Source organism: Lemur catta, chromosome 10 (assembly GCF_020740605.2).
Source record: "Lemur catta isolate mLemCat1 chromosome 10, mLemCat1.pri, whole genome shotgun sequence".
Taxonomy (NCBI): domain Eukaryota; kingdom Metazoa; phylum Chordata; class Mammalia; order Primates; family Lemuridae; genus Lemur; species Lemur catta.
The window spans coordinates 35,318,160-35,343,635 of record NC_059137.1 but is presented as its reverse complement, the minus strand read 5'-3'; the positions used below and the strand labels follow the sequence as shown (position 1 = coordinate 35,343,635).

General features: G+C 48.8%; 1 protein-coding gene across 4 annotated transcripts in view; it reads right to left on the bottom strand.

Annotated features, from left to right (window-relative positions):
• Window positions 1–25,476, bottom strand: part of PAX5 (paired box 5) — a 170,938-nt gene that overhangs the window by 130,902 nt on the left and 14,560 nt on the right. For all 4 annotated transcript variants that reach the window (XM_045562481.1, XM_045562482.1, XM_045562483.1 and 1 more), the window contains exons 3-5: window positions 20,795–20,992; window positions 12,917–12,981; window positions 8,999–9,127 (exon numbers count right to left, since the gene is read on the bottom strand). In XM_045562481.1, the coding sequence (XP_045418437.1) occupies window positions 8,999–9,127; window positions 12,917–12,981; window positions 20,795–20,992 (392 nt within the window). The remainder of the gene's footprint in view (window positions 1–8,998; window positions 9,128–12,916; window positions 12,982–20,794; window positions 20,993–25,476) is intronic.

Below are 25,476 nucleotides of genomic sequence, written 5' to 3'. Positions count from 1 at the left end.
AAGGCAGCAGGGCATGCTGGATGGGGAAGAAAGCCAAGTGCATTTCACCTTATGTTCCAGACTGCCTTGCCAGGGGGCTGCCCACCGTGGATGAGACTCTATCCCCTAGCATTGGCCCCTCCACCCTCGGTCTGGTTGACCCCCCAAACTGACTCCCTGAACTGAGATCCTCACACTGCACCACCTGCCCTCTCCTATACCCGCAGGGCTCTCCAGAACACGAGCACACAGCCCCATGGGAGAAGGAGGTGGGGGTGGGAGCAGGGGCAGGGGGCCGACGCAAAGCAGGTGTGCAAGCAGGGAGGGTGGGGGTTCCGTGGCGTTGGCTCTCACACGGGCTTTCACTCACTGAATCAAAGTGAAACTCGGGGACACAGGAGCCGGGAGGAACTGAAACCTGACCCCCACCCATGGGACAGCCCTGGGCACTAGGGAAAAGCCCAAGGAGCCCCTCCAATTGACCACCTGGCCTCAGATTCCCTGATTTACCAAGGAGGCCTCTGGCAGTTGTCTGCCTGGGTCTCAGCTGAGGTGCCCATCACTGCGAGGCCAGGATGGGGGAGAGTGGCCAGCCAGGCTGGAAGATGGAAACCCAGGACCTTACCACTTGTGCCATTAACCGCCCCCTGCATGTGCTTAGGCAGAGCCTGCACCCTCTGTGCCTGGACCCCACTATCTGCAGGGTGCGGGGTAAATGATCTGCCAAGGAATGTGGCTCCTTGGCCCTGCCTGAAGTACTTGCCTCTGCTGCCCTGCCAACCTCTGGCCTGTGAGCCTGACTACCCATTTCCCTGACCACCCCCTCAACACACACACCCCATGGCCCCAGCAGGCCAGTTGCAGGACCTGCCTCCCGTAAGCTGCAGCTGCCACAGATTGGGCTGAACCAAACTCGTTTCTTTACAGAGTTCATGCTAGGACTCCAGAAGCTCAAAGGCCTCCAAGCTGAGAAAACCAGAGCACAAGTGCCGTGAGCGAGTTGGCCAGGTGGGGAGCCTCTGAGAACGGCAGGCACAGCAGCCCCACGTGGTGGTGCCATGAAAGGAAGCCCACCCGGTGTTGCCAGATCTGGGTTTTCTCCCCCAAGGAAAGCCACACATCATATACAAAACTTCCTGAGTGTGAAATGTTGGTAACTAATTCAAAATCACTGTAAATACAAGGCAAGTCAACTAAAGCAAGACTGCCAGGCTGGCAATCGGCCCCTGGGCTCTGAGTGATGCTCTTCCAGCAAGAACCCTGGTCTGGCCCCTGCCTGAGCAAAAAGAGAACTCAGGGATGGGCCCTTCCATCCACGTGAAGGTACATCCAGGGACACTTCATGGAGGGCCAGGGAGGGGACCAGCCCTGGGGAAGCCCCAGCAGAGCCAAGACAAAATGGCCCCCAAAGCCACTGTGGAACAAGGGGATGCCTCCCTCTCTGCAGAGCCTTCCTGACCACCAATGCTCCATATTGGCCCCTGATGACTCCTTGGGCCTTAGACAGCTGTGAGGGACCAATGGCCCAACACTGGAAATCCCCCCAGGCAAGTGGGCTGGCTCTGGACAACCAGGCCGGGTCACAGACCAGCCCCAAGGACAGCATCCCAGGTAGAAGACCCTGCCTGGGGAATAGCCCGGAGTCAGGAAGCTCAGAGCACACACTGAGACCGCAAGCACAGAAGGGACGAAAGGAGGGACAGGGGCACTGGCGGGAGGTCAGGTGTGCACGCAGGGAGGGTGTGTAGCCCATCAAGAGCTGAGGCAGCCCTGGGGAATTAGTGGGTCAGCACCCCATGGGGTGACAGATGATGATGGGGCGAGTGTCGGTGGCTTTGAACAGTGAGGACAGCAGATGGAACTGTGAGGAGGGGAAATGAAGGAGGAGGATTGAAATTTATCACATCGAAAGGCAGTAGGAGACCAAGGATTTTCCGAGGAGCCATTCTCTCCCTCTAGGTTTTCTGGGTTTGACTGTGTGACCCAGTCAGTGGCTTCTCTTCCCCGAGCCTATTTCCCGTCTGAATAATGCCTGGTGTGGGACGTCCCACACGCTCTCCAAGGCCCCAACACCTCCCACCAGGGAAGTCTCCAGGTCCAAGCTGGTGGCCCCAACAGCCCTCAGACTCCCAGCCCTCCAGGCCCCGCGCCCTGCCCTCTGCCTCTACCCTGGAGGCCTCCACCTCTGTGCACCCCGCACCTCTCTTCATGGGAAACTGAGGCTTGGCCCTTTTCTTATTCCATGAGAGGGGCTAGGAGACCCTGAGTCCTGAAGGGAAAGGAAGAAAAGGAAAGCAAGTGGCCCTTCGTTCTGCAGCTGACACCTGGGGGCACTGTTGCTCAGTCTGGATGCCCACGGGCTCCCGGCCCCTGTCACTCGGTTTCTTCAGTGCTCCCCGGAGTAGACTGCTACAAACAGGAAGTCCGTGGTGGGCAGATCAGCTAGTTTCAGACGCCAAACACAACTGCGGCTGGAGTCTGCTGTCCCCGGCCTATGACCAGCCTCACACCCTCAAGCGCCCGATTCTCTCAGTGGCCATCTTCTGGGGCTAAACCCTTTGCAGAGTCACTGCTTTTCATCCTAACAATAACCCACGCGGCTCGTGTTGCCTCTTTTTTTCAGGTAACAAAATGGAGGCTCAGAGAGACTAAGTCACAAGATTTTCGCAGAAGTCTTCATACCGTTTCACCCCTTGCCCGTGAGCCTGTGGCCTTGGCGTGACATCTTACACGGGGCTCTCGAGATCAGAGCTCTGTAGAATCTTGGTGCCACAGGGCTGCCTGTAACCCCTGACTCGGGAATCCTGAGCTTTTCCACATGCCCCTCCTTTCTGGGAAATCTGAGGGGGGGGTCCCCACTTTCTGCTCCAGCCTTCTGCCCCCAGCCAGGAGCAGCAGAGTGGACCCAAATGTCCAGGAAAGGAAGAGGGTCCCTGGTCGGAGGGGCTCTGGGGCCCAGAATGGTCTGCAACCCTCTGAAACCCCTTCCCTCCTGCCATGGCTCCCATCGGGGTCTGCTGCGCGGGGCTGAGGTGTTGGTGAGAGAGAGAGCAAGAGAGAAAACAAGAAGAGAGGGAGGAGAGAATGCGTGTGTGTTTATGTGAGAGGGAGAGAGTGTGTGGATGTGTGTGTGAAAGAGGGAGGGAGAGAGAGTGTGAGTGTGGGGGTGTGTGTATGAGAGAGAGAGAATCTGAGAAAAAGAAAGCTAGTGAGCACTAGACCAGGAAACAGACACAGAAGGTTTGATAAACAAGGCGTAAATAAAGCCAGATAACACAGAAGGAGATGCATCCCCAAACAGAAGACATGGGGAAGGACACAAAAATGGAGAGGAGACAGGTACCCCCAAAAGGGAGATAGTCATAACAGGAGCCCCCGCTAGATGCCCCCAAATCTCCCATGAGGACCTCACTGGACTTGGCATCTTTTGAAAAGGACAGGCTACCTCTTGGTCTTGGCCGCCTTCCTGTGCCCTGCTCAGCCAGAAGGCCGGAAATTCCACTTGCAATGTACCCCGACTGCCCCAAAAGAAGCCTCTGGCCCCCACAGTCCACACTGGTGCTGGACTGCTGGGCTTTCTGAGCTGCTGAAAGGGATTCGCACTCCACTGACCTCGGTGTGCTAAGGGCCTTTCAAACACTGTGGGGATTGGAGGAGGGATCTGAATGGGGGAGATAAGCGGAAGGAGGCCTCGCCAGAGATCAAAGGCCCAGGAAGGAACAGAGGGTCTGAGGCTGCCCTTTCACCCATGGCCGCTATTCACAGCCCTGCCCGCTCTGCCAAGTCCAGCCCTGCCACCACCATCTCTGGGCCTTCCACAGACCACAGACGGAAGAACCACCTCAGGCTCTGTCCCTAGCCCGGCGGGATTCCTGAGGTGATGCCACAGCTTCCTCCACGAAAGCTCTCAGTTCAGAACAACCAAGAATGAGGCTGCATCTCACGACTGCGCAGGATCCCAGCCTGACTCTCAGAGCCACCCAAGCCTCCAAGCACCTCCGTGAGCCAGGGGGCTGGGCTGGGGGTGGACAAGCATGCACTGTGGCCCCGGCCCCGTCAAGTCCACAGGAATGGCAGGCTCAGAATCAGGCAGGGAAAAAGAAGTGGGTAGAACCACTTGCAGACCCAGCACAGTCACAGAAGCACTAGACACCCAGATTGTAACAGGCCTGCAAAGTCACAGAGTCCAAACCAGAATGCCCTCTGACTCTTCTGCCCCTCATTTGTGCAGCTCCTGCTCACGACCTATCCAAGATAATGCTTCCATCCTTGGCCTGGCCTGGCTGCTGTGTGAAAGTTGTCACCGCACTCGGACCAATCTGCCTCCCTCTAGCTTCCTTCAACCAGGCTCAGCTCTGCCTTCAGAGGCCACACAGATCTTATCTGCTGTGTCAGATACAGAACAGTTCATCTGAGACTTGGACACAGTGGCCACATTCCCAAGTCTGGTCTTGGAGGCAAACATCCTGGGGAGAAACCTAGAGTTTCTGACCAAAAGGGCCCTTGCCAATCCACTGGTCTAACAATGTTCTAATTTATTTCTTTCTGCAACACAACTTTCTGTGAAAGCCCAAAATACCAAATAGAAGCATCCATGATTGAGGAGAGTAGAGACACCCCCCAATTCACCCTCCTCATTAATTGTAAACCCTCTAAAACTGATCCGGTTCTACTAAGGAGCAATTATTGAGCACCTACTATGTGCCAAGCACTTGTATTAGAGCTATGTTGTCCAATACAGTAGTCACTAGCTTCATATGGCTATTGGGCACTTGAAATGTGGCTAATACAACTGAGAAACTGAATTTTTAATTTTATTTGGTTTTAATTAATTTAAATTTAAAAATAGAACCAGTATAAGATATTTTTCCACTAAACACAACTTTATTGTTCTGGTAGGACTACATTCAACTATCAAATGTTTAGCATCCAAATTGAGACGTCCTGTAAGTATAAAATACACACCAGATTTCAAAGACTTAGTACCAAAAAAGAAGGGAACACAAGCCATCCAATTTTTTATATGGATTACATGTTGAAATGATAATATTATTTTGGGTATATTAGGCTAAATAAAATATACTATTAAAATTAGTTCCACCTGTATCTTTTTATTCTTTTTAATATGGTTACTAGAAAATTTTAAATTACATATTGGCTTGTATTCTGTTTCTATTGAATAGCGCTGGGCTAATCACTTTCACATCCACCCTTATATCCAAAACACTCAGCACAGTGCGTGTTTCTTTTTTTAATTAATTAATTAATTAGTAGAAACTGGATCTCACTATGTTGTCCAGGCTGGTCTCAAACTCCTGGCCTCAAGGGATCCTCCCACCTTGGCCTCCCAAAGCACAATGTTTCTTGAGTCTCTAAGACACACAGCTCAAACCATCTCCCCACTACTTGACTAAAAGTTCAGAGGACTTGGTCAACTTCTGAGCCACCCCAGTCTCTCTTTCCACCTCTCCTCTTTCCAAATCCTGCCGTATTGGTCTCTCCCTGCACGTGCTCATTGCAGGCCTAGCCTTGGCACAGGCTCTCTTGCCTTTGACTAGAATGTCCTCTCCTCCCTCTACCCAGCCCTCTAATGCCACCTCCTATGAGGAGTCTTCCCAGATCCTTTTGATCCAAACTGGCCCCTCCCTGCCTTACTCTTTTCCCTTGGTGTGGCCTCACACATTATGCTGCCCATCAGAGGGACTCTGGGCTTGCCAGTCTTGCCCACCACCCTCCCTCTGTGACTAGACCCTATCACTGCCCACTTCTGCCCTGAGGTCAGGGGAGGAGAGTGGCCCCAGGAAATGCCCACAGGGAAAAACCCAAGTCCAAGCTGGAGATGACTACAAACCAGAGATCTGAGCAAGTGACTACACCTTGCAAAGCCTCGACCACCTCATCTGAAAAATGGGGGTGAGGATCTTGCTGTCCTCCTCTTGGCCCTCTAATGCCTCTCTGACCTCATGACTCCTTCCTCAGGTTGCTTCCCTCCTGAGAAAAATGGTACCATCCTAGAGGCCAGCACCCTCAAAAATCCAGTCTGCAGCCTTCACAGGCCAGCCCTCCAGTGTGCCCGTCAATTTCCCAGTGTTTCCCCAGTGGCTGGTTCTCACTTTCTCTGCTCTCCTCAAACCTCTGACCTTCAGGTCTCACTTCACTCTTGGTAGCATCCACCCTTCTGCTCAAAACTCTTCCCCACACGGTCCCCAGGCTCTGCCTAGCCCCAGGCTGCTCTTCCTCCAAAGGGCCTCTCTGGGGGGCTGAGGGGCAACAGGTAGCCAGACAACACCAGGACACTGGGGGCTCAGGGACCCTCCAGCTCCTCCAGACTCCCCATCCCATACCAGCTGTGGCTTTGCCAATGTCACGGAGCTCGATGGGGCCTTGGTTACTTCCCCTAATAAAATGGGGGTGGCAATCTCTGCCTTTTCACCTCCCCCTGGAGATACAGAGAGAGGATGGGAAAGGCCAGGACGGGGCACCAAGCTATACTCCCCCCAGACACTTCCCTAATGTGACCAAAGGCATTTCTGCCCACCCCTGTGCCCCAGCATGTACACTCAGTGAGGGGGAGGCCCTGGTTGCTGCTTAGGTCCCCCACTCTTCCCACTCCTATAAGCCTCCAGGAGCATCACGTCGTTCTCCCTTAACCCACAGACCACAGACTGGACTACCCCCCAAGTCTTCTTAAGGATCAGGACTCTCCCACAAATTTCAGAACTGGAAGGATCTTGAAGATCATCTAATCCCACATCTGATTCTTAATACTCTTATATGGCAGCCCAACAAGTGGCCACCTAGTCTCTGCTTACATAACCCTAGAGATGGGGCCCTCGCTACCTCCCAAGGCATCTCCTTTTATCCCCAGACCACTCTCACACATACAAAGTTCTTTCTCACATTGAGCTGAAATCCCCTCTGCATCTGCTACACACTGGCCTTTAGGGCCACACAACGTCTCATCCCACTCTCCTTCCTTGTCAGCCCTCCAAACATGTGACGACGACAGTCCAGTCCTGCTTATTCTGCTCTTCTTTGTGCCAGCGCATCCTAGATCCTTGAGGTGTCCCCAGATGCTATATCAGATTGCCCTCCACCCAGGTTACACTTATCTGGACACATCCCTATTTGTCACTGTCCCTCTTTAAGATCAATAGCCCCAAACAGGCCACAGTCCTCAGGGAATGATCTGACCAGCACAGAGTAGTCAAGACCAACACCACCCACGTTCTGACCACCCTATACCTTTTAAAGCAGTTTGAGAGTCCAAACAGTGACTGCTGACCAGAGACGACAAGACAATACCGCACTCCACAAACACAGTAAACCAATCCCGCCAAACCAGGACCTGTCTGTTTGGTGGTAAACATCAAATTGTATTTTTTTGGCTGGGCACAGTGGCTCACGCCTGTAATCCTAGCACTCTGGGAGGCTGAGGCAGGAGGATTGCTTGAGCTCAAGAGTTCGAGACCAGCCTGAGCAAGAGTGAGAGCCCGTCTCTACTAAACATAGAAATTAGCCAAACAACTAAAAATAGAAAAAATTAGCTGGGCATGGTGGCGCATGCTTGTAATCCCAGCTACCCGGGAGACTGAGGCAGGAGGATCGCTTGAGACCAGGAGTCTGAGGTTGCTGTGAGCTAGGCTGACGCCACGGCACTCTAGTCCAGGCAAGGGAGTGAGACTCTGTCTCAAAAAAAAAAAAAAAATTGTATTTTTCCTTTCTCCACAAATCTCTGCCTGGATCCCTCAGCCCCTGAGGGACCTCAAACAATCCACCCCTCCATTGTGATCCAACAGAGCCAGGCCCCGGCTTGGGCATATCTGCTGCAAGTCTAGGTGACAAAGGGAGAAAAGATGACACCATCAACCCAATAAACCAACAGAGATGGCAGGCCCACTACCTCCTGCAGCATCAGAGCACAGCAGCCCACTGAGTTAAAGACGTGTGACATCTGCTCAGGAGCGGCAGGAGCAGGGGAAAGAGACAAGGCAGGTTCCAAAAAGCCATGAATCGTCCCCTTGTGCCCCCCAGCTCCAAACAGAGGCCCCAGGCTCAGCTTCTGCACTGCCTGGAACACGCAGACCACCGGCCAGTCCACTGCTGGGCCGACTCAATTTTCTAGTTACAGATCTTAAGTACTTGGGCATGTGCTCACGAGAACATACATCCCTTACACGGAGCTGAGAAAGGGAATTGTGCCAAGGAACAGAATAATTGAATCAAGATTTCTGTCACGCAGCTCTCAGGGCCTAGACCACAGCCCCGGGTTTTTTTCTTCCTTTCCTGACTAAGATTTTACAGACTCCCAGGGGGTCGTATCTCCTCTCAAACCCATTAATGTCAGCCAGCGCTGGCAGCCCATCCAGGGGAAAGGAGACTCTGGTGAAGGTGCCCCATGTCCGGGATGGAGGTGACTGGCTCTGAAGGCCCAGGCGGCACACCGCACGCCAAGGGGTTGAGAAAAACCAACCAGGAAGATTGCCATCTTTGTAATCCCCACGAGGCCCCCTGCGCTCCTTTCTTCCAGGCCCAAGGGCAAGGATGAGATGATTATTAATTTCCTCAACGCCCACCATCAGCAGGGCTGAAGGCCTTCTCCGTTGAGGGCCTGCCACAGGCTTTCAGACATCCCACCCCTTCCCCGCCAGCCCCCAGTGCCCCTCTCACGCTGGACAGGGAGGGGGCTGCTTTGCCCAGGCTCCCCCACAAAGGGGACATCGCGTTGTGCTCAGACCCCTGTGCACTCTGCCCTCGAGCATCATATCTGCACACACAGGGTCTTCTTAAAGGCCACAGGGCTCTGCCCGGTCCCCTTTCTCTCCCCAAGGGGTGCCACGGAGAGAGGCCAGCAAGGATTCCACCGTCCCACCCTGCTGCCTGTCTGCCCTCGCCGCAGGGGCTGAGCCTGGGTCCGGGCGCTCCTATGGGCCCCTTTGCTTCCACCCCTGATGGAGCGCCTGAAACAGATCGCGGAGCCATCTGTGACAGGGCGACAGGGCTGTGTGGCGTCTCTTACCTTCATCTCTCTTGCGCTTGTTGGTGTCGGCGCTGGGGGACGTGATGCCCAGGATGCCGCTGATGGAGTACGAGGAGCCGGCCGAGTCCGTGCTCACCGACGACACCTGCGTCACGGAGCCCGTGGACACTGCGCAGAGGGAGAGGGGCTGTCAGGGCCGGCCGGAGGGCAAGGGGCAGGCGGCGCCGCACACTGGGCTGAGGGGAGCGAGCGTGCGGGATGGGAGGACGCTCCGGGCTGAGGGGAACGAGCGTGCGGGATGGGAGGACGCTCCGGGCTGAGGGGAACGAGCGTGCGGGATGGGAGGACGCTCCGGGCTGAGGGGAGCGAGCGTGCGGGATGGGAGGACGCTCCGGGCTGAAGGGAGCGAGCGTGCGGGATGGGAGGACGCTCTTGAAGGGAACGAGTGTGCGGGACGGGAGGACGCTCCGGGCTGAGGGGAGCGAGCGTGCGGGACGGGAGGACGCTCCGGGCTGAGGGGAGCGAGCGTGCGGGACGGGAGGACGCTCCGGGCTGAGGGGAGCGAGCGTGCGGGACGGGAGGACGCTCCGGGCTGAGGGGAGCGAGCGTGCGGGACGGGAGGACGCTCCGGGCTGAGGGGAGCGAGCGTGCGGGACGGGAGGACGCTCCGGGCTGAGGGGAGCGAGCGTGCGGGACGGGAGGACGCTCCGGGCTGAGGGGAGCGAGCGTGCGGGATGGGAGGACGCTCGCCCTGTGGCGGCGGCCACACCTGGGCCAAGACAGCGGCCTCAGCCTGGGCCTCAGACGTTTGCCCGGGTTCTCAGCTGCGGGGGAAGAGGAGAGGCAGGATAGGCACGGATTGCGCAGAAAGGAACCCAGGGACCGAGCCAGAAGGGCACTAGCTCAAATCCCGCAGGGGATGGAGAAGAGAAAGAGGGGGCTGGGGCCCACCACCAGCCAGTGCTAAAAAACCCAGACTACTCATTAGACCTATTCGGTCTCTGCTGGCATATTCCCCTTATACGCAGACGTAAGTACCTGCGCGCACACTCACACACAAAGCCAGCAAAGCTCCACAGGCACACTGCCACTTCTTTTCCCAGTTCCTCAGTGTCCGTTCTCCTTACGGTTTATTTTACCTGGACTTGATTTTCAGTATTAATCATGATGATAATAATAATAATAAACACTTTCTGAGAGCTTACTCTGTGCCAGGCATTGAGGCATTATCTCATTTAATCCTGAGAACAACCTTATAAACTAGGCAATGTCATTATCCCATTGAAACGGTGAAAGAACCAAGGCTCGGAGAAGACGAGTGACTCACCAGAGATCATACAGCTATAATAATTGGAGGCAGAGTGGTGACTGGAACCCAGAGACTAAAGTCTTAACCCCTATAACTCATCTGTTCCTCACTAACAAATAATGAAGAACAATAATGTACTTCACGTTCATGCAGTGTTTTTCTTTTAATGATCGCAACAGTCCAGAGTGCTATTATTTATCCCCATTCACCAAACGAGGACACTGAGGCTCCACGAGGTGAAGTGAGTCAAAGTCATCTAGCTAATATGCAGCAACACCAGAACTTAGCCTCAGGGCTAAGGACTTAGAGTCGACATTTGCCCTGCCCAGAAGTATGGCAGAGGTCAGTGACTCATTATGACTAAGGCCAGATCTCTAAGTTCCTAAGGATAAGAATCGGGGAGGGGACTTTTGTGCAAGTTTCACATTCACTCCTGGCCTCAGAATCCTAGGGAGAGACCAGTCCATTGTCAGGGTCCTCAGCAGCCATACAGCTGAATTGCCATTTCTGGACTGTGGGGATTCTTTCTTGGTTGGTTAAAACCAACAAACCAATCTCAGACACATTTCCTTGGGCTATAACTAGCTGGAGGCAGGTAGAGCAGCCTTTGACTCTGAAGTAGGAAATTACTAGAAATGCTGGCAATTTGGAAGCCCGAGCTTTCCTTGGAGCACATTGAGCTCCTCACTTCTGCAGACCTAGAGGGAATAGTGCCTTTCTTATATTTCAGTTTGATTTCAGATCTTCCTTAAGCGACACAGAAGCAGAAATCGTTAACTTCTCTTTTTCTTCACCAGATGAAGCTCCTCAAAATAGATTTATGCAAATCTCACAACCTTTTCTATATTAAGCTACAAAAAACAGAGGAAGAAAGAAGATCCCAGGTAACTTGGTACTTTAAACAACAACTGCCACATGTCACCAAGGCTTATCATGTTGCTGGCAGAGCTGATGACATTTGTTTCAGTCTTTTGTGATTGCTCTAAGCTCAAAAGGACCAGACTCCTGTACTGGCTCCACCATTTACTGGCAACATGACCAACGGCAAGTTATTTCATTTCCTTCTAAGTTTCAGTTTCCTCACTCCTCAATAAGTTTGTAAACTCTAAGGGGCTATATACATGTGAGATGTAGTTTTAATAAAAATGTATGGGTCTGGGACAAAACAAAACATTCTGCTGAATTACAGTAGAATTATTCCTCCAAACCAATTGAAAGAATATTAACAGTTACTCCTAGTTTGATTTTCATTGTTACGTGACCTGAAATAGTTAAAGCCACAAGTGAAATCTCAGCCACACACATCCTCCCAGGAAGCCTTCTTCAACCCTCTTCACCCCAGCCTGGCAAAGCTGGTGGTTCCTTCCCTCCTACTCCCACGGCACCCATCCTTTCTTCTTGAGTTTCAACTCAGTGTTTTGCAAACTTCTATCCATTCCACTCCCCTTAGACTGAAAAGCCCTTGAGAATGGGGATCTTTGTCCTGCCTCCTTTGTCACATTGGTCTCCAACTCCAAGGTCGGCTTAGTAGGGGCTTAGCAAACACTTCCTGAAGGCATTGCTTAAATGAAGAACTATTTCATGGCAATTCTGTCTTACCTTTATCCAAAGAGGTAACCATAGAGGATCAGAGACCTCAGAGAGCACCTGGTTTGTGCCCCTCCATCCACAAATGAAGAAACTGAGGCCCAGGGAGGTGAACAGTCTTTCACAGTTCATTGGGTGAGTTGATGACAGAGCTGGAACTATAAGCCAGTCCTCTGCCTGTTCCCCATCACCACGGGGAGTTCAAATTTTCAGTTAAAGAAGGAGTGACAAAGGTGCAGAAATGTCACACAACCTGAGGTGTGATTATGTAGAAAGGACTGTGGCAACCAGAACCATCAGAGGCTTGCTGAATGGTCACCCACGTTCTTGTAGTAGAAGAACTTTTCCTCCAGCTAACAGGAAGCGTTTCCTTTATCCCAAGCAAAGAAATAATACACCTTAAATAGACATGTCATTTTCACTTCCCAATCTTTGCGGGAAGGCAAGGGAAATTTCTGAACTCTTGAGTGATAGGAAATGCAACTCCCACGCTTACGAGTCACAGTCACCCTCAGACTTCACCTGCGAGCGCCAGCAGCCCCACTGGCAGCCCCTGACAGCTCACAGAGTACGTGAGAGCGAAGCAAGACAGAGACAGAAAGTTTGGGAACTTTTGCCACATCTTCACTCAAGACTGCAAGTGCACAAAGAATTGTAGAAGGGCTGGTTGATAGAAGAAAAAAACACATTCAAAACTACTTACTGACTAATGATGCAGAAAATGTTATGAATAAGTATCCCTTTCTTGATTTATTACTTTAATTATCTGACATTCTATAGACCCCCATTAGTGGATTTTTTTTTTTTTTGGCTTAGATTTCAATTTTCTGTCTCATGGTGAAAGCTATTTATCATAATAATCAGTAAAATTCAAAACCTTTTAGCAGTATTTATAAAATTCATTTACCAGGTTCAGCCCTTGGAGAATGACAAAGAAGGCGCATTAGTACGTGTGCCGAAGTGTTTTATGCAGAATTATCTGTCCATAAGAATGATTAAAAGTTCTTTAGAATATTTGGAGCCCATTAGATTTTTAAATTTTTTTTAAAAGTTCTTCTTACCTATGCTGTGACTGGAAGCTGGGACTGGCTGGTTGGGTGGCTGCTGTACTTTTGTCCGGATGATCCTGTGGGCAGTTGGGAAAAAGAAAAATGGCTATTTACCACGAAGTAAGAGAAGAGACCTGAACCAGCTATACACAGACAACCAGAAAACCCATCCCCAAGCTGGGCCATGGATCAAGCTGGAGCAGAGAGGCAGAGGTCGGGGGGAGATTATGAACTCAGGTTGGGCCTTGGGAGGTTGGAAGAATTACGGACTAGTCCCAGCTCATCCTCTATCTGTCTGGGTGTCTTTGGGTAACTTGCACCCCCTCCCTAGCCTTCAAGTATCTCTTCTGAAGAAAGGGGATGATGTGTTAACATTTCAAGTAGGCATCCCTTTCTCAGATATAGCTCCAGCTCTTAAGGGACTCACTGAGTGACTTTAAGGAGTTCTTTCCCTTCCCTAGACCTCAGCCTCCCATCTGTGGAATGAAGAAATTGAACCAGGTGACCTCTCTGTCCTCTGACAGCTCTACATGCTGGTTTCCCTGCCCTAAAGAACTCATAAGGAGGATTAACACCCCTGCCCACAGGAAATTGCCAAGGGAGGGGTTGTAAGTGTTGTTCTGAAACTAGGGAGGGTTAAAGAGCTGCCACCTGGCTTGGCTTTGCTAAGAGGAAGCCCACTTCGCCCAAAACCTCACAGAAAAGATTCACAGGGCTGGAGCCAGGGGTATCCCAGCCTGTCTTTCTGGAGACCTTGCTTAAGTTCTGCTAGGAACTTGATTGTGATCTTGAGCAAGTCCATTCCATTATGGGCCTTAATAGAATGAGGGAGTGGAAAAAGACCACTCTTTGCTTGTTTTTAAGTAATCAAATCCTTTAAAAAACAATCTCATGGGAAAGCCCAGTACCAGTATATAAAAGAGATAACAGCTGTACTGCCTTCCCTTAGCCACCTGGCAGCTCTGATGTCCTTCTGTATGTCCTTGGGCTCTGGGGAGCCTGGGCTGCAGACTTCCAGCTGGGACAATGTATGGGGCCTCCATGAGACCACAAGAACAGTGAATCTTACAGCAGCAGAACAGGGCCAAGCCAAAGTCCCTTGGGATCTACAAGAAAGTTCCTTCCTTGGCATTTGGGACAAGAGCGGGTCATAAAAAAATGTTCAGCTCCTTTGGAAAAGTTTTAGTCCAGCCTCAAACTATTACCTTTTCAAAGGACATTTATTAGAGTTTTTCCTCATTATAAAAGTAATATGTGCTCATTGTGGCCTATTTGGACAGCATGGGAAGTTATAAAGACATCTAAAACCACATTTTGGTATATATTCATTATGCCAACATTCCTGTGCATATTTAGAAATATCCATTTTTCTCTTAACAAAATCAGGATTAAAGCATATACACAGTTTTGCATCCTGCTCTTTTTATGCAACATTCTATGAGCAGCTTTTTCACATTCCAGACCATTATATCTGGAAGCTTGTTTCAAGGCTGCCCTGGGTCTCCAGTTTGTACGACAGAAGAACAGAAGTAGCCGGTGCCTCCCCTTAAACTCACTGGACAGTAGCTTCTGCCTCTCTGATCTTACAGCTCAGTGCTGGGCACCAAGGGCACTCCGCGTCCTTCACCGGTAGCCTGGAATGAATTTTTCTGTTCACCCTACAGTCTAACCACAGAGGCTCTCTGGTGCTCTGGCTACTTGAGCTCAGCAAAGGACATTTTGTGCTTAAGTGTTACCTCAAATACATTCAGGGTATTTGTTTGTTTGTTTTCTACAATATTCAAAACACTTATTTTCACTAAGCAAACTCGAAACGTACTGGACAAAGACCTGGGAATGAGGTAGTCCTTTTGACCACCTGGAATTAAGCTGGCATCTGATCTAATTTTGTATTTTTGTATATGTCCCTTCTCTGTGTGTAATTATCTACAGAGATATATTGCTAGATATGTGAATATACAAATATATCAGATATAAATATAGTTTATTTCTATATAAATATATGGCAAAATATATCACTGTAGTTCAGCTTAAAGTCCTAAATTTTCAAAGCAGTGTCTGTCTATTAAATTTGTACATAAGCAAAGAAAATTATGTTTTCCTCATTTTAAAAAAAGCATTTATAAATATCACTGGTAAAGCATTATTAATTGTCATAAATCATTGAGAGGCAGCCACAGCATAGTGATTAATTATACAGTCTCCAGAACCACACTACTAGAGTTTGAATCCCATCCTTGCAATTTGCCAACTACATGACCTTGGGTAAATTACATAACCTCCCTATGCCTCAGTTTCTTTATCTGCAAAATGGGACTATGAATCAGTCCTATCTGATAGGGTTATTACTAGGATTAAATTAATTAAATGCTTAGAATAGTAGATACTTTATAGTAAGTGATCAATAAATGTTAGATGTTATTTTCAGTGGTGTCTTCATAAAGATTAATGACCTGCTTCAACCCTAAAAAGTTCATATGTTTCACATTTGCCTTAGAAAGCACATGCAGGGCCCGGCATGGTGGCTCACGCTTGTAATCCTAGAATTCTGGGAGGCCGAGGCAGGAGGATTGTTTGAGTTCTGGAGTTCAAGACCAGCCTGAGCAACAGCAAGACCCCATCTCTACCAAAAATGGAAAGAAATTAGCTGGACAATTTAAAATATATAGAAAAAATTAGGCCGGGCGTAGTGGCCCACGCCTGTAATCCTAGCATTCTGGGAGGCCGAGACAGGAGGATTGTTTGAGCTCAGGAGTTTGAGACCAGCCTGAGCAAGAGCGAGACCCCGTCTCTACTAAAAATAGAAAGAAATTATATGGACAGATAAAAATATATACAGAAAAATTACCCGGGCATGGTGGCGCATGCCTGTAGTCCCAGCTATTTGGGAGGCTGAGGCAGGAGGATCGCTTAAGCCCAGGAGTTTGAGGTTGCTGTGAGCTAGGCTGATGCCATGGCATTCTAGCCCGGGCAACAGAGTGAGACTCTGTCTCAAAAAAAAAAAGAAAAAAGTTAAAAATATATAGAAAAAATTAGCCAGGCATGGTAGCGCATGTCTGTAGACCCAGCTACTTGGGAGGCTGAGGCAGGAGGATCGCTTGGGCCCAGGAGTTTGAGGTTGCTGTGAGCTAGGCTGACGCCATGGCACTCTAGCCTGGGCAACAGAGTGAGACTCTGTCTCAAAAAAAAAAAAAAAAAAAAAGTGCATGCGGTCCCCTTGGAAGCTAGGAGGAGAAGGTAGCCACCCTCATGCCCTATTTAAGGCTGCAGTGTGGCTATCGTTTTGGGGGGATCCAAAAATTATAGGGAATCATCCAAAGCCATCTCCAGGGGTGAGAGATTTTGCCCATCTGCTTGCAGCAACTGCCAAGTCAAAACAAAGAGCATTGTTTCCCACTGAGAAGAAATAGTAGTGGTGAGAACAAGGCTGTAATGGAATCATAACAATGCTAAAAAAAAAACTAAAAATCAAAAATGTAAGCTATCATCAAGACTTACCATAATAAGAGCACACTCAGGACTTTTTCTAAGGCAGAGATAGTTGGGGTGAATTGGCAGTCAACCCTAAAATGCATGTCCTTTATTTGGCTGAGTAAGAACACAACCATGGACACCGTACTGTATGAACATCCTAGATCGTTCAACAGAGAGAGCTCAGCAATCAAGCTGTTCCTATGGATAAGGAAACTAAAGCCCAGAGTGCTCAAGTGACTTGCCCAGGGTCACACAGTAAGTCAGCCAGACTCCCAGCTCCCATGGCTGAGTACTTTTCTTTGAGCCGCCTTCAAAGGAAGCAGTCCCTCTGCTAAATACTTCCTGTATGAGGCATAAAGCCTATTTGGATTCAAAATCCATTTAGAATTTGAGGCTTAAAATTCTGAAGGATTTTATGTATTACAGACATTTAAGGATCCCATGTAAACATCACTCCCCCTCCTTTGAAAGGCTAGGTCTTTTCCGAGGTCAGAGGGGAAGAAAAGGAAGCTCCGCCAAGGGATCGCAAACAAAAAAACAAAACGAAAGAAAGGCTAGGTCTTCTCACCACCATCCCCCCACCATCCCTCACAAAATTACATTGAAAGAGAAAATCATGGCACCTTGAAAAAGGAAATGGGGAGATAAGGCTGAAGAAACACCCACATCTACAGCACTGATCAAACTACCATCGGTGCAGTAAGAAGCTTGTCCATCAGCTATGCTGAGAACCGAGAAACCAGGGGCCCAGCTGAGCCAAGCTGGGAGGGGACCCACAGGCAGCACCCAAGCCTGCGACTGTCGTGGAGGAGAAAGGGGGAATGGGTAAACAATCTCCGAAGGTTTACCACCAACATTAGGATGAAGACCAGAATTAAGAAATCATCTTCCCCAGGCCGCATCCAGCCACAAACAAGTTTTGTTTGGCCTGTACAGTATATTTATTTTTATTTGAATTAGTTACTAGTATTTATAAGTTGGGAGATTTTTCATAAATACCTGGTTTCTAGCTTTCCTTAAAAAATCAAAATCACATGACAACCAGTTGGTGCTAATTGTAGCTGCCCCCCACTAAACTGGGAATGCCACTCGTAGTCCCCATCACTTGGCCCCTGAGATTTAGAGCCATAGGACTGGAACAGAAGAAGGAAGACTCCATTCCACCCACTGTTTGGGTCAGCTCTGGGACAGCCACCTCCAACTGACACTCAGACTGGATCCCAAGAATCCCTCATGTGGGTCGTGCAGCATCCCAGCACATATCTGTCCTTAAGAAGTCAAATGAACAAGGTGGTTTTTTGCTCAGGAAATCTCTCCCAAGCCTAGCAGAACTAGTTCAGTGTTGTTGAATCCCTTGTCAGTCGTGGCCTCCCAGGTGGGTTCCCCTGAAGACAGCAGAAAAGCACACACTTCTAGGGGTGGACATGAAGAGGATCCCGTGGCCACCAGAATAGCTACAAGTCTAGCCACCACTCCCTCCCTAGCTGTTTGAAACAGGGGAAGAGTGAGAAGTTGCCTCCAAGGGAGGCAGGGGCTGGGAGAGAGCTGTGGACCCTCTTACACAGTGACATTTGCAAGGCAAGTATGTAGAAGCTGCATCCATCTGAACGCAGTGGCAGCTTTGCCTTCATGTGGAAAATAAAACTGGATGCTGGGAGGGCTCAGGCTTTCTGGGGGTGAGGGGTGGGGAATGCAGTGGCAGGAGATCGTCCCACGCTTAGTGAGCTGTCACTGAAGAGTACAGGGAGGAGTCAGGGAGTGCTCCCAAAGAGGAGCCCCCAGAAAGGAGCACTGGAAAGGGCTAAGGGTGAGAGGGAGTAGGCAAACAGGCAGCAAAACATGAAGCCCTTGAGGCCCTGAAACGGAGGAAAGACTCCTAACTCCCCTTTGCCTCTCTTCTCACAGATCCTCACTGCTGTCACTTGCGGAGTCCTACAAGACAGTGGTGGAAAGAGACTAGCCCTCCTCTCACCATCTGGAGACTCAGGCTCTCCTCCCATCTCTATCTCAAAGTCACTTTCCGCTGCACTCCCCATCTGGGCATCAGTGTTTGTCCCTGCCACAGGATAGAGTCAGGCCTTGAGGACAGTAGGAGACCACAGATGGGAAAGCACTTAGAGGCATGGCCAGCCGGGCCACAGCTTTGGACCAGGGCACTCAAGAGGCCCTGAGGCTAGCCTGGCTGCAGCAGCCAACACCACTGCAGGCAGAAAGCATCAGCAGATCGGTGATCTCCCTAGACCACTCACCCCATACCCCTGCAAGGCCTTTGCCACATCCGTAACCACTGCTCTACTTGCCTCTAAGGTTTCTTTCACATAACTTACTTTTTGACTTAAATTTATTTTATAAGGCAATTATAGTTCCCTACTGTAAGGGTTGGGGGGGGGTCTCAAGTGGATTTCACAAAGTTCACAAACTCACTGGTTTGGTATGTTATTTATATTTTTCTAAAATACATTCAAATAAATTCATCACAAAATAATTTTCATCCTTACATTATGAAGGACATAAACCTATGCTCAGGAAATGGGTTATGTTTGTCCCATAAGGCTTTTTTCTATTGAAATTAGTTGCCTTCATTTAAATATATAGAGATTTCGGGGGCAAGGGCAATATACATAACCTAAACTTTTGTACCCCCATAATATGCTGAAATTAAAAAAAAAATAAAGAGAGATTTCATATACAGAAACACCCATACATACATACACAAAAGTCCTGGTTTCTGGCTTCTCTCGAAGAATAGAAAAAAGCTGGCACCTGTCTTATTCCTGGCCTGCTTCCTTCCTTACCATACCTGCCTGGCCCCAGGTAAGGCATTAGAGTTTGTGAGCCCCAAGGACAACCTGAAGTTATCTTGCAACCCACCAATTCTATGTGTTCCCTACACTGGGAAACCTGTGGGCCCCCAAAGCCTGACCAGGGGGTTGGCTGCAGTTCCCCTGCAGAGCAGGCCAACTGCCTGTCATGTTACTTTGTGTCATGGAAATCCTACACCCAGCCAGAAGAGAGGACTCACAAGACACACTGGAGCCCCTCATACTTCAGAAAAATAACAGGAGTTACTCCCCCACAAACCCGCCACAACCACTGCTAACTCCTCAGCAACCTTGTCCAGGCAGCCCAGCCTCCCAAGTGCATGACAGAATCCCACCCTGGACAAGGACCCCCTCTGGAAGAGAGGCTGAGAACTGTGTGCCTGATTCCCCTCAATTCCCTCTGCACCTTGCATTATGCCAGGGCCTCCGTGAAGGTTTGCAGTTTATGAAACAGCTGGACTCAAAAGGTCAACATGATGCACACAGTGATTTTGTGCATTTGACCCGTCACAGAAGGAACAACTGCCAGGACCAGAGGGAAGCTCAGAGACATTCTAGTCTGACCACCTCTTTCTGCCAGGGGTAAGTGTCCCCTGTGCCCACACATGCTCTGCACTGATGACTGTAGGTGTAACCTTGGAGAAATGGGAACTGTTCAAGTTTTCAGTCTTCCGGCTTCTCCTTTCTCTGTAGAGTTTAAAGAACAATCGTTTCTGTTCATGTCACAACTGCATCCTTGACTCTGAGTTTAAATGGAGTTGAGAATGCACCATCTACAATAGAAAACTTTCCTCCAAACATTTATTTTTAATGCTCAGAGAGTACCCTTTGATGTATCTTGGCTCAGACTGGAGAGGAGAGGGAGCCGCTGTGGCCCCCAGGAAGATCCTGTGCCTGGCACCCAGGGTGTTTCTCTGGTTCTTTCTCTCCGTGTGTGAGATTCAGTGGAGTTGAGGACAGGGCAATCCCCTAACTCTAGAGCATCTTAGCATCCTGGACAACACCCCTGGGGACTTAAGACCTGCATCAGAACCACCAGGGCCCCAGGCTCTTACAGAGAGGAAGAGCCTTGTCAAGGTCCCAATTGTGGCAGAGCTGTAACACAGAGCCAAGTCTCCCAACTCCAAGGCAGAGCTCTGTTCCCCTCACTCAATGGCTCAACCTCTGCCCAAACTAGAGCAGGATTTTGTTCCTAGGAACCTCTGAGATGAGCCAGCGCTAAGACCTTGAGCCAGACTTGCAGGGACAGTGACATTTATGAAGGCCTAGTCAGGACAATTCACTGCAAAGTGCTCCACACATATAGATGGGCAGTGAAAGGAGGGATAGAAATCACTCTGGGCTCAGAAGAGTCTCAAGCAGCCTGGGTGTTGGCATGGCCCCCTCTCCCTGGGTCTAGGACTCCTGTTCACTTTGGAGAGAAGAGAAAGGTAACAGAAACTCAACAGGCCTCGTGAGCATCCCCTCCCGTCCAATAAGCCCTAAAGGATCTTGGTGAAAGGAGAGAGCAGATTTCAGAGGAGGCACATGCAGAACCTCCAGGAGCCCCATTGACCCCCAGATCCCTAGCCACCCACAGGCATGAGCTGCTCACCTGTTGATGGAACTGACGCTAGGCACTGTGTCATTGTCACACACCCGCTCCGCCAGCAGCCGGTCCCTTATCTCCCAGGCAAACATGGTAGGATTTTGGCGTTTGTACTCAGCGATTTTTTCCACCACTTTGGGTGTGGCGACCTTTGGTTTGGATCCTCCAATTACTCCAGGCTTGATGCTTCCCGTCTCATAATACCTAGGACCCAAGGAGAAAGGAGCTTAGCCATGGAGAACTGGCAAAATCAATGTTGGCAACAAAATAATGGGCTATTCTCTCTAGGAAACATGCAGATCTGATTGTTCCAATACAGCAGCCACCAGCCATATATGGCTTTTGAACATTTGAAATGTGGGTAGTCTGGGCACAGTGGCTCACCCCTATAATCCCTGTACTTTGGGAGGCCAAGGCAGGAGGATCACTTCAAGCCAGGAGTTCAAGACTAGCCTCAGCAAGATCAAGACCCCATCTCTACAAAAAATAGAAAAAATTATAGGGGTATGGCACACGCCCATACTCGCAGCTACTTGGGAGGCTGAGGCAGGAGGATCACTTGAGCCTAGGAGTTTGAGGTTGCAGTGAGCTATGATGATGCCACTGCACTCTAGCCCAGATGACAGAGTGAGACCCTGTCTCAAAAAAAAAAAAAATGTGGCTAGTCTGAATCAAGACGTGCTATAAACATAAAACACACAAGATTTTAAAACTTAGTACCAAAAAAAGAATGTAAAATATCTCATTAATGATTTTTATATTGGTTATATATTGACATGATAATTTTTATATGTTGGGTTAAATAAAATATATAATTAAAATTAATTGTACCTGTTTCTTTTTACTTTTCTTAATGTAAAAGGAAAACTAGAAAACTTTAAATTGCATATATGGCTCATGTTATATTGGCATTGGACAGTGCTGACAGGAGGCTATGCATTAACAAAATTCTTTCACATTCATCTACCATTTCACAGTCCACAGAAAATTTTCAAGTGAGTTTTCCCATTTGATCTTCAACAGTTCTAAAGTGCATAAATTGTTTTGAATGAAGGAATGAACAAATAAATGAATAGGTCCCCATCTACAGGTCTAAAACTGAGATTCATAGAGCTTGGACGGCTTCCCTAAGGTCACACGAGACCAAGTGGCCAAGCCAGGACTGTGGCCCAGCCTCTTGAACTAAAATTTTCCCAGCAAGGTGGCTTGTACTTTAATTTGCCAGCTTTCTCATCCCGTAGCAGAAACCCCAGCATTCTGTGAAACTGCCGCCTAAAATGCAACTTATCTTTCCCTAAGAGAAAAATAATAACCCTGCTGTAAAATCAAAAGGAGTGTTGGATTCCAGAATTAACTGGAAATGTGTGTTGTAAGTCAAAACCCGAGCAAGTCGTGGCAGCTCTTCCAGGGACCTCCCCTGAGGTAAATGGCTGTTTCTAAGGACATTTCCATGCTATCAGCTTTTCCTCATTAACGAAAATAGGATGTCAGGGTTTTACAGTAAAACCGAGACCAGGGAGAAGAGTGCCATGAAAGATCATTTCAGGGGGAAAAAAATGACTTGATTCCTTTTCTGAATCTGAGCCGTCACTGGATGTCTCTCTCAATATTTACAGAGGAATTCTTGATTTCCTCTTCCAAAGGAGATTATGTTGCAGTTGAATTTTTTTTTTTAAACAAAAAGACATTTTAGAAATGACTGGTAATTTTTAAACCTAACAAGAGTGTATAATAGGTAAGGGAATGAGGTGATTCAGAGACAGGTGGGAAATGTTAGCCAGAAACAATGATTGGTCACATTTACAGAGATGCTGAAATCCTCAGTCTATGTAAGTCTGGCTAGGGCCAAGTTAGTGAAGATTCTAGAAAAGATGAAATAATTTGGGAGCAGTGATGTGGAAGCGAAAATTCTATTTTTCATTGAGTGAGTCACTTACAAATTTTGACCATAAGGCAAAATTCAACCTATCCTCCCTCTTTCTAAAAAATTGCTTTCAGCAATTTTTCTGTAATTGCTGAAAAATTTATTGCTCACAAACAGCTCTTTTAAAATATCCAAGAAAATACTTTGTTGCCAGAAGCCTAGAAAAGTACTTAAACCAGGGCACACCGAAATCTCTGCACCCTCCAATTATCCTATCAATTTTACAATAGAAAGTTGATTTTTACTATAACACAACTCGTTATTAGACACAGCACTCTAAAGTATATAGAGCGCTTCCTCAAATTATTTTGGTCCTCCCAATAATCCTGTGAGGTCACAGAGCTTTATAGAAGGGAAAATAAATGATCAGAAGACTAAGTGTAGTCCCAGCTACCTGGGAGGCTGAGGCAGGAGGATTGCTTGAGCCCAGGAATTTGAGGTTGCTGTGAGCTAGGCTGACGCCACGGCACTTTAGCCCAGGTGAGAGAGTGAGACTCCGTCTCAAAAAAAAAAAAAAAAGAAGAAGAAGAGGAAGACTAAGTGACTTGCTGAACTCCCTTCTGTAAGTTAGAGAGGCAGCCCTAGCTTTCCAATCTGACTCTGAGCAAACTGTTACTTTGGTTATAAAACTTACAATAGTGATACTAATGATCCCTTGCAATTGCAGAGAGCTTTACTGTTCACCAGGCATTTTCATATGCATTTTTGCATTCAGTCAGCCACTCAATCAAGTCACCAAGTGTCTGTTAGGGCAGACACAATCTCAAGGAAGCGGTTACAGACACATAGACAACCCTGTGCTGGATGCCCAAAACATGCTAGTTGAATGCAATATTCACACTGCAGCTCTGAAAGGGCAGCAGGATGAAGCCCCCGGCTCCAGCTCTCACTTACATGGTTGGTGGGTGACAGCACCCTGGCCTCCCTGCCCATCCCACCTGAGCAGTGCCAGCGAGCGAGGCTATGGTCTTGGTGTGAGAGGTCTCTGTCTTCCTTTTGACTGACACATGGGCCAGGCACTTTGAAGGCTACCCTGACACTCCTGAAACCCCAACTTGAAACTGTGTCAAGTGAGGATTCAGATTTAATAACTATCCTTTCATCTCAGCAGAACAGCCGTGCAGCCCTTTGGCTTACAGACAAAAGACAAACAGCAACCACCAACGCACGGCATCCTTCGTGCAAAGACCATTTTTGTTGAGCAGTCAAGAGGTGCAGGTGCCAGTCAGTGGCTCTGACACTAACTTGCGATGTTATCTTGGCCAACTCTGTTGGCCTCTCTAGGTCTCAGTTATCCCACTTATATAATAGAGGGAGGATGTTTGCCTGCTTGCCTTGCAGGGCTGTTGTGAAGACAGAAATATAGAAAGTTAAGAAAAAGCTTGGCAGAACATAAAATAAAGAGCACATGCTGAGGATTAAAACCCCAAGTGTTTATTATTACTGCATAACATACCACCAATCCCAAACGACCTGACCTCCCAACCAGGCTCCAGTGAGAAAAGACAACAGCCGAGCTCTGGGTGGATTTAACTCGGCCTCACATGCCACCAAGCTGCACCTCTCAAGCCCCTCCAGAGCCATGAGCTCTGTGGACTGAATGCCCACACTCCTGGCAGACCGCCCACCTTCCTGAGATGACGGTGGTCCCTGCCTGCCCCAGGGACTTTGCCTGCCTTGCCACACAGCCTCTGAAAACCACAGCCACCACACACCACATGCTCTCTGCAATCTGTCACCTCCTGTGCACCCATCAAATTCTTTGGTGACCAGAAAAAAAAAAAAAAATCTGCGGATCAAACAGCCCCAGTTCAGAAATTCCCAGTCACACTGTTTTAGGGCTGAACTTGTTTCTTAAAAGGCAGTTCTAATTAGAGTGACATTTTGTCCACTGTGATTCTTAGTTATGAAAATAATGAGCTATGAAATTCCAATTTATTGTTGACAACTTAAACGGCCAGGCACCGGAGAGGCGCATAACTTCCGAGTGCCACTCTACCTAGTGACAAATCTATTCTGGGCCGTGGGAGGCTGCCAGCTGGATTTGGAAGGGTCCCTGTTCCCCTCTGTCTCCATGGGAGATTTGGAGGTCTCCAGAGCACCAGAAGACCCAGCATTTGGATGTCCCATCGGAAAAAGGCTCAGTATCCTGCCCTGAGAAGATTTCAAATAGCGAGCAAAATGTCGGCTCAGCAAAGATGTCTCAGCAAAAACAAAGAAAGGGCCTCCTTTCTCTCTCCCTCTCCCTCGGTACAATAAAGAGGCTCCACAAAAAGATATCTAAGAGCCATTCAGCTCTAGAAGTCTGATGCTGAGATACTCTAAAATATTTTTCTCTTCTGTCTTTCTCCCTCCTTCCATCTTGTTTGTCTTCATTTTTCTATCGCTTTCTATTTCTCTTTTAAAAATCATTTTCTTTTCTCTTTCGTTTCTTCTCTCTTTTCTCCATCCTCTCTGTTTTACATTTCTTCTTCTACTCTCTCTCTCATTCTCTGTCTAAAACAACCATCAAACAAGAACACCACGTTGATGTCCTGTGTTCCTCCCTTCCCTCTGTCTGGTGCTCCTTTGCTTGCCGACTGCTAAGCAGGAGTGGAGACTGCAGCCGCACAGCTAAAGGGACCTGCACCCGGCCACAGATTGCGGAATAAACACAGGGATCGAGGTCCCTAAAGGACCTGCCAGACCCCTGGCCCTGAAACTTCTTCCCTTGGCCTCGAGTAAGGTTATTAGAAACTGTTGCTCCCTCCATCTGGAGAATTTC